At 46.5% G+C, this 9,915-nt stretch overlaps 1 protein-coding gene across 1 annotated transcript in view; it reads right to left on the bottom strand.

The window, feature by feature from the left end:
• Positions 1 to 9,615, bottom strand: part of RIPOR3 (RIPOR family member 3) — a 53,867-nt gene extending 44,252 nt beyond the window's left edge. Inside the window, exon 1 of the mRNA XM_036751599.1 lies at positions 9,515 to 9,615. Coding sequence (XP_036607494.1) covers positions 9,515 to 9,615 — 101 coding nt within the window. The remainder of the gene's footprint in view (positions 1 to 9,514) is intronic.
• Positions 9,616 to 9,915: the final 300 nt, after the last annotated feature.

Genomic DNA, 9,915 nt, shown 5'->3' with positions numbered 1-9,915 from the left:
AAGTAGCAATATGTGTCGGCTACATTTTTCTAGCTTCAGGGATCTGGGACAGAACAGAACAGGAAACAGAAAATTAGTTTTTTGGCTCTACGTGACTATGGAGCAAATCACACTGTCAAAGAAAGATCGAGAGTTGAAAGGGCCACTAGAGTTCATCTAACCCAAACCTCTTATTTTATAGATGCGGGGTCAAATCCAGAGAAATTAAGGGACTTGCTACAGGTCACTCAAATAGTCAGCATCAAAGGCAGGATCTGAACCCAAGACTTCTGGTTTTAGAGCCAGCCCTCTTTCTGCTATCCCACAAAATCTCTAAATAAGAAACAAGTAGCAGCAGCAGCAGCTTCAAAGACCCAGCCGATGAGCCCATTGCTACAACGTTCAAAAGCAAAGAATTAGGATGGGCCCTGGTGATTAGCGGTGATGGGATCTGACCTATAAAAAAACTAAACTTCCTGTATATTTCAAGATTCTACAGAAAGCACTTAGACATTTCTATTTTATTTAGGCATCTTCCACTAGCAACAGTAGACACAGCCGAGGTTCATGGGATCGTAACTAGAAGGGACCTTGGAAATTATCCAGCAACTCAAAAGTCTAACCCCCTCCTTTTACAGATGAGGAAACTGAGGCCTAGAAAGGGAAGTGACTCGGCCAAGGTCACACAGATAATTAAATAGCAGAACTGGGACAGATGAACCTGGGTCTCTGACTTAACAGTCTAGTACTCTTTCCAACATAATACATTTCCTCTCTCTCCCAATGCTGTTGTACACATACGCATACACACAAATACACACGTGGGAGATGAAAAAAGAGATTATGAATTTCACAGCTTACATACCTGAGCAGCCCCTGAAGAGGCCATCCACCCTCTTCCTGTCAATATGTACCTAAGAAGTTAAAAGTCAAAATAGCTGGGCTATTCACATTTCCAGATTAGCAAGATACTGGGCATACCACAGGCATAAATTTTCTATTTGCTCAATAGACTGGAACTGATCTAATCTAGAGGAGAGCAAGTCAGACCACAGCCCAGCCAGCCAGACTGCTCTGAAAGCCCTTCACAGAAGGCTCGGCCAGCTCTTAGGCTCTGCAGTCACTTTGAAAGCCCTTGGGCTATTTCGGTACAGGTGGGAGGATAAGAATCACACAGTCACTGCCCCTCCTCCCCAACCCCCTCCTGCTGGGGCCAAGGTCGCTGGCCTTCAAGTGGTCATTTCCAAAGATTTCCTCCTTGAAACAAGTCTGGCTTGAGGAAGAGGAGCAGACCTAGCAAATCTTTTAGAAACACACACACACACACACACACACACACACACACACACACACACACGTCAGAGAACACAGGCTGTACCAACCTTCTGGAGCGACATCTCCGCAAGGTGGCCATCGTAATTAAGAGACCCAAAGGCTCCAGCAGCAGCAGAAGGTGGCAGTTTCTTCCCCTAACCCAGGCACACACTGTTCTGAGAGGCTGAATCCCAACCAGGCTGGCCTAGGGCACCTTTAAGATCTGAGGCAAGAGGGGCCTGGGCTGCTGTCATTCCTCCCTTGGAGGCACTTGGTGCAAATGATCAACAGCTGGTTACCCGGTGCCTAACCACCCTTTCCCTGACCCAAAGACATCCTTCAGCTGCCTGCCCCAGCTTGGCTACTGAGCTCTGGAGGGAGAATCAATCCTGCTCCCAGTGTGGGAGCTCCAAAGACTGAGGCTGTCCCTTGGCAAGAAATGGTACCCACTGCTCTTCTGAGCAGTCAGAGGAGGTGACCCAGCCCATGATCGATATGTGTTTGTGGGATAATTACACGTTGGGAGATAGGCTGCATGTCTACTATGTGTGTCATGCCACCTTGTGCTGTGAGCAAGCTCCTAGAGGGCGTGGATGTTCCATGGAGAACCTAGCCTCAGTAAATATTAAACAACAGACTGCCAGGCCCAGGCAAACAGCCAGACACAGGCAGACAGAGAGACCAGTACACATACATACATACAGGCATGCACACGCACCCACTCATCACATCTTCTGCCCCTTGAGTGGACTCCTGAACTCAAATATTTTGGAAGGCCTCCTTACTGCAGGTCCCCATTGCAAAACAGACATCTCTAGTGGGAGGGAGGTGCTTCCTCTTGTCACTGTCCTCACCCTATGAAATTCAGGAGCCGCTTGGGCAGGTTTTATACCAATGCCTAGTCTCTCCCTCCCCTTAAAAAAAAATCCATACCAAGTAAAAATTAGCAAAGCAGTTGCTAACATCTCCACCCTTGTACTTATGCCATCCGTGTGGCGAGTTGCTACTTCACTGGGAAACAGCAATAAAGAGGTTAAGGCAGCCTGGTCAATTGACCCAGGTGAGATCTCTTATCACAGTATCATCGGAGATTGAGAGCAAGAAGGGACCTTGGAGGTCACTGAGTCCAGGCCCCCTAATTTTACAGATGAAGAAACTACAGCTCACAGATATCCCCAGGGTCACACAGCTAGTAAATATTAGGCAAGATTCAGATCCAGCTCTTTCTCAATGAATCCCTTTATTAACTATCCCATGGAAGGAAGCTTCAACCAGCCAGAGTATCTGTTTCTCTTTGGAAGAGCAACCCTGAGGGTCTTCTCCTCCCAGCTTGATTTTTTTTTTAATTACAGGGGCCATCCCTTGACTCACTTCTTAAAGAGGCCTATTCCCTGAATGGGTGTCACCTCACTCTAAGTAACTCCCTGAAAAGGCCTTAGTCTGACAGGGCTAGGGTCTCCCATTGCATCCTGGGCCATCTCCAGTCGTCCTGGTGAATATCAGGCCACTGAACCCAGATGGCTCTGGAGGAGAAAGTGAGGATGGTGACCTTGCACAGACCTCCCTCCCTCAAATCAAAGTCAACTGCAAGTCGTGTCATCATTTCCCTGATGCCATGGTCCTCTTAGAGAACAAAGGACAAACACAACAGCAATCTCAATCCCGGAGAAACAAGTTGGTATCAGTCATCTACAACTTTGATAATAATAACAATAACAGAGGGGGAGGGAACACGTTTATTAAGTGACCACTACATGCCAGGCATTACACTAAGTGATTTATAAATCTTATTTGATCCTAATAACTCATTTTACAGCTGGATAAACTGAGGCAGGTGTCGCTAGGCAGTGCAGTGGATAGAGCGCTGGGCCTGGAGTCAGGGAAACTCATTTCTCAGAGTTCAAATCTGGCCTCAGATACTCACTAGCTGTGTGACCCTGAGCAAGTCACTTAAAACTCTGTTTACCTTAGTTCCTCATCTGTAAAATGAGCTGGAGAAGGAAGTGGCAGAGCACTCCAGTATCTCTGCCAAGAAAACCCCAAATGGAGTCATGGAGAGACAGACATGGCTAAAAACAACTGAACAGCAACAAACTGAGGCAGATGGGTTAAGTGGCACGCCCAGGATCACAGGGCTAATAACAGTCTGAGGCTAGATTAGAACTCCAGGTACAGTGTTCTACTCGTTGTGTCATCTAACTGCCTCTGGAGGCAGAGTATTGTCTCGGCTCGGGAGCCCAATCTCAAAGTCAGGAAGACCATGGTAGGTGTGTGAACCTGGGTAGGTCACCTAAACCTCTCAGTGCCCCAAGAAAGTGGAAGATCTATATTAGCAGAGGGAGCTATTTCAAGTTCCCAACACTCATGAAATCACAAGTCTGGCCTAATAATAGTAACAATGACAACTCGCATTTAAATCAAACTTAAAAGTTTGCAGACCTCATTCAGCTTCCCAAGAACCCCAGGAGATACTCTTCTGATGCCCAAGGGAGGTCACCAAGGGCTCCAGGAGGTCAGGCATTAACTCTTCTAGCAGGACCCTGAAGCTAGCAGGGGACAACCCGTGAGTCTCTTTTCCAAGAAGTACAAAAGGGCAGGCGATCCACCTTAAGGTTGGCTATGAATGAAGATGAATTTTTTCAGCCACAATAATTCATGAAGGACCACTTGATCAGGGGTGGAGGGGGTTCTCCACCCTGGGGCTGAGCTCTTTACCTGGGAAGGGAGTGAGGGCCCATACCCAGGAAACCACAAATTCTTCACTCATTAAAGAAAGAAGTAAAAGTGATTTCTCGCGGCTCACACTCCCAGAAAGATTTGCATTAGAAAAAGCCTTATCTCTAATAGAGCCTGGAACTCCTTTTGTGCAGTGGAGAAAAGGGGAAGGATTAGGGGAGAGGGGATTTTTGTGGAGACCCAGGTGCCTGGCTGGTGACCACTTCCTCACTCCTCCCATCTCCCTCCTGACCCAAGATAATTTTCTCGGACTTGGCTTTGGCAGCAGGAATCCATTTCAGCCAGGTTAGGTTACCTGGTGAAAGAGAACCTGTGGGCGAGGTCTGTAATTTAATGCCTGGGTCATTCCTGCCCTCCCAGGGGAGGCAGGAGCACCAAGCCAGAGGGTCTCTGGGAAGAAGAGGGCCTGTAGAAAACAAGCCATTTCTTCCCTGCTCCCTGATTCACGGCTGAGGAGGCTAATGAGCAGCAATTGACTGCCAGACAGCTCAAAAACCTTCAGGGAGTTAAAAAAAAAAAAAAAAGATCCTGGGGAAAAGACAACTTGGATAGTGACAAGGTCACTTAAGAATCTGAAAGACCCCCCCCACCCCACATGAGAATGAGCATTTCTGGAACACCCATCCGTCAGCCACGCAGTGCTAAGTGCTTTTTTTTTTTTTTTTAACAAATATTTTCTCATTTGATCCTCACAATAGCCTTGGGAGACTGGCATTGTTATAATCCCCATTTTACAGCTGAAGAAACTGAGGCAGAGGCTAAATGATTTGCCTGAGGTCACACAGCTAGTAAGTGTCTGAGCCTGGATTTGAACTCAGGTCTTCTGACTCCAGGCCCAGCACTCTATCCACCAAACTAGACCTATTCCATTGGGTACTACAGAGCAAGGAATAACAAATGAGGGGAAGGGATGAAGAAGCAGATTTAAGCTCACACGTTCTTTCCCCCCTCCCCACCTTTTTTTTTTTTAAAGCCTACAGATGTTTGCATCAGTGTAGGACTTTCCCCCAGAGGAAACCCCCTCTACTCAGGGCAGCGAGGTGGCCTGGTAGTGCACAGAGCACTGGGCCTGGAGTCAGGAAGATGGGTCCAAATCCGGCTTCAGGCACTCACTAGCTGTGTGGCTCCAAGAGGCCCTGTGGAAGTCACTTAATCTCTGTCAGTCTCAGTTCCCTGCACTGTCAAATGAGGATCATAATAGCACCTACCACTCACCGCACACACCAAATGAGATAATACTGGTAACGTCCTGAGCACAGTGACCGCCACATAGTAGGTGGTAATAACTGACATTTATACAGCACCTACTATGCGCCAAGCACTGGGCTAAACATCTCATTTGAGCCTCACAATCACCCTATGCTATTATAACCCCCATTTTACAGTAGAGGAAACTGAGGCAAAGAGAGATGAAGTGACCTGACCAGGGTCATGCTGCTAGTAAGTGTGTGAGGTTGCATATGAACTCAAGCCTTCCTGACTACTGGCCCACCACTTAAACATTCCTACCGATGCAGATCAGCCCTTATAAGACTTGCCCAGGATCACACTTATCAGGCAGGGTTGGGCCTTGAATCCAGGATTCTGTAGCAGCTCTCCCTAGCTCCTTTTCTGCAAGGAAAAACTTCCTAAGAATTGTTGCTGTTTAGTTGTTTCGTTTGTGTCTGACTTTTCATGACCCCATTTGGGGGTTTCTTGGCAAAGATCCTGGAATGCTTTGCCATTTCCTTCTCCAGCTCATTTTACAGATGAGGAAACTGAGGCAAACAGGGTTAAGTGACTTGCTCAGGGTCACCCAGCTAGTAAGTATCTGACACCATATTTGAACTCAAGAAGATGAGTCTTCCTGACTCTAGGCTCTGTGCTCTGTGTGCCATGGCACCACCTAAGTACCCTCCTAACAATTAGGAAGCCCCCAAAGTGGAATGGCCTGCCTCAGAGATAGTAACTTGGTTAGCTAAGACCAGAGGACTATAGGCACAAGATAAATGGGCACTTTTTAGAGATACTAGAGCAGAGATTCTTATTCAGGTATGGGTTGGATCAAGTATCATCTAAGATCCCTTACAGCTCTGTGAGTCTATGACCCCTGTCCCACCTACTCCATCCCAGCATCCTGGGAGAGCAGTGGTTCTCACTAGGATTGTCCTAGATGTCTGATCGGAGATCATGCTTACTACCCACATTCTGGCATCATCCTCATTTCCTCCCTCCACTCACCTCCCATTGTAATCTTGGACTCATCAGACACACACATACACACACACACACATATGCACACATATACACACCACGAACTTCCTCCTTATTCTTACATGGAACCGTAACTACACTCTACCTCCCAGACTTCTCCATACCTGGTTTCTAAGCTGGTATCACCACCTCCCTCTTTCAGCTCCTTTTTATGAATTGTCTTTCTCCATTAGAATGTAAATGACTTGCAGGCATGGACTGTCTTGTTGTCTTGTATTTGTATTCCCAGAGCTTAGCACGGTGCCTGGCACACACTGCTTAAGAAATATATTCTGTCTCTGTCTCTCATCTTCCCAGGAAGTTCTGAATTCCAGCTTCACCCAGCTCTAAATGTGAGGAAGCTGTTCTTTATATTACACCCAAATGTGCCTCCCCAGAATTTCAACATATGTGCCAGGTGGGGCCAAATGGAACAAGTTTAAGCCAAAGGTTATTTAAATACACTTGCATATACCTGCCATAAACTACACAGAAAATTTCAGGATCCAGTTTCATTGTCCCTGTTCACAGCCCTAAGAGATCATCAGGGAATTATGAGTTGTTGGGTTTTTTCCTCTCTCTTCTCTGTCGTTTTTCTTCCACCCATCATCACTGAAAACTTAGAACAGGGGCAAAGAAGCACAGTCACCAGGTAAGGGGAAAGGTTATCTGCAAACCTTGTTGTGGCTTCCAAGAAAGGTGGACCATTCTCAGGGGATGGTCAGGTTTTTCCCTTGGGCTTCAGGGATACTTCCCAAGGTCCTGGAGAAGTTCAGAGACACAGAGACCTCTGGAGTTCATAGTTGGAAGAGGTTCATACGGCTCTTTAGCCAACAGTAATTGCATTTATCCTCCCAAAAGTTTGGAGACTTGTATGTGCTACAAGCCTCATACATGTACCAGATGCAGGGTCAGACATTGACAGCCCATGAATGATTAAGTAAGCTTCAGGCTTCAGGCTCAAGCCTTGAAGCTCATTCTTTGGCCGATACCCACCCTATTCTCCCAGCATAAATACCAATTTCCCTATCTTCCTTGACATATGCCATGTGGTATGATGAAAAAGGTATGGTTCTGGTAGTATGGTTCTTGACTTTTACCTTGGCCAGCCCTTTTCTATTCTCTATTCCTCAGTTTCCTCATTTGTAAATCTGAGGGCTGGTCTCTAAGGTCAAAAGACTGCATGACCTAGGAGACAGACTTGGAATCAGAAAGACCTGGGTCTGAATCTTAACTCCTTGAGCTTCTTGGGAGTCTCAGTTTCTTCATGTGTGAAATAAGGATTGGAACAACACCTATTTCACAGGTCCGTTTTGAGGACCAAGTGAGATAATATATGTCAAGTGTTCTGTAAACCTTAAATCACTATATAAATATATATATATATACACACACACACACATATATATACACACACATACACATATATACACACACATATACACACATATACATACATACACATACACATATATACACACATACATATACACATATATACATATACATGTGTATACATACACACACATGCTGTAAAATGTAAGAATTATTGAGGTCCCTTCCAGCTCCAACATTGTAGATCTTAAATCCCAAGATCACTTCTAACTCAGAGAGCCCCTAAGTCCCTACCAGCTTTAAAATTCTATTTGCCAAATCCTTATAATCAGCCCTTCCAAACCTCATCACCCAAGGCCCACGAACAAGTCCAGAGAGCAGAGCTGAGGCAGCCTCAGATGTCTCACCCCGTCCCAGTCCCACAGGCTAGCCCCTGAATATTATTGGCCTGTAAGTCAGACTTCCAGGGGAAAGACAGGAAGGAAGGAATGATTTCTTTGGTGGCTCTTTCTAGGTAGCTGGAGTTCCTGGGGTCTGAACTCATTCACATCAGGGCCTGGAGTTCTCAATAATAAACAAAAAGCCTCATTTCTCTATAGCACTTCTTCTTCACAATAACCCTAGGAGATACGTAGCACAAGCTTTACTACCCCCATTTGACAGGTGAGGAAACTGAGTTTCAAAAAGGGAAGTGACTTATCCATGGTCATAAGTGAGCAGTCCAGCTAGGACTCAGACTTAGGTCCTCTGACTCCAGTGTGGCTGAACTTCAGCTTCCCGTAATTCCCACAGACTCTTTCCAGTAGGGCCTGGGGTGCTTAATAAGAAGCCATATTTGTCTCTTCCCATCCCCACCCCAACCACCCCCCCCACCCCATCTTCAGTGGTGCATCTGAATCTTGAAAATGGAGGCAGTACAGACCAGACTTTGAGAAATGAGACATTTCCATAAAGGTCAGGGATACAGAAATGTTTTCCATGGACTGCTTCTCTCCCCCTGGATACGACTAAGATAACAGAGGATGGGCCTTTTTCCTTGCCACACTTTCCAGAAATGCACATGAGTTTGAGTGTACACTCGCCTGATTTTGGAGCTCCCACTGACACTCTGAGCCTGCCCTCCAGGTAGGCCGGTTAATGACTGCCCTGGAGAAGAAGGGGCTATTCTTGCCTCTGTTAAGGATATGCAAACTTCTATAAGGCCCAGGAACTCCTTGGGATCCACATTTCTCTTGTAATAAATAAACCTGGTTTCACATAAGTCTCATGACATTGTAGTTGCCTGTTGACACCTTTCTCGCAAACTTCCCATCAACCTTCATTAAGGTGGCTCCTCTTCTCTGTGTTTTAGCTCCCTTCTGGGGGAAAAAGGAGTAGTTTTATCCTACTTTTAAGTCTCTTCCTACACCCATTCCTAGATCAAACTGGACTGGTAGTCACAGATCCGGGTTTGAGTCCCAGATCTGCCACGAATTTATTATGTCACTTTGGACAAGTTATTTAATTTTTTTTTTTGGTGGGGGAGCACAGTTTCCTCATTTGTCAAACGGGGATAATAATCCCTGCATTACTTATCTTACTGGGCTTTTGTAAGGATTAAAAGAGAGACTAAATGGGAACGGTCTGAAAACGTTCCGGGCATTTATTACAAATTTAAGGAATTGAAATCAGAGAAATTTTAAATTAAATTAAAATTACTGGGGCGGGGGTGGGGGTGAAGGGTGAGGTATGTGACATAGACCCAATGACTGGTGCTTGGCTATGGGCAAGAGGTCGGGGGAGGTGAAAAATGGCAGCTGGAAGCCATTCTCCAAACATCTGGAGGATGAGAGAGGGGAAAGCTACTCCCCATCTTAAGAGGCCTTGCTCCGTGACAGGGGTGTTGGTCAGGGAGCTGAGCTGTGTGAGTGGGACTTACGAAATCCTCCTGCTTTGCACGCTGCTGAACCCGGCAAAGGAGGAGCTCCTGCCCATGGTCCCGACATCCCCAGAGGAGAGGAACCTCACCTTCACCGACATGGTCTCCAGCCTGGAGTGCCGTCACCTGGAGGGGAAGGAGGACAGAAGAAAAAGGGCACTTCAGGACCAGGCAGGACTGAACCCTCCAGAGTACAGAGAGTGAGAAGGATGTAGGGCCATTTTTGAGATGTAAGTCTAACAGTCAAGCCTGCCACCTCCATCTGATCGGAGGACCTCTGAGCTAGGGCTTTCTGTTCCGAGGCATCCTCTCTTCTTTTACCCAGCAGACCAGCAAGACCCCTAGGGATCCCAGGCAGCCTCCAGCTCCCCTCCTAACCATAGTCTTCTATCTGTCCTTCT

Source organism: Trichosurus vulpecula, chromosome 3 (genome assembly GCF_011100635.1).
Source record: "Trichosurus vulpecula isolate mTriVul1 chromosome 3, mTriVul1.pri, whole genome shotgun sequence".
Taxonomy (NCBI): Eukaryota; Metazoa; Chordata; class Mammalia; order Diprotodontia; family Phalangeridae; genus Trichosurus; species Trichosurus vulpecula.
This window is presented reverse-complemented; position numbering and strand designations above follow the sequence as displayed.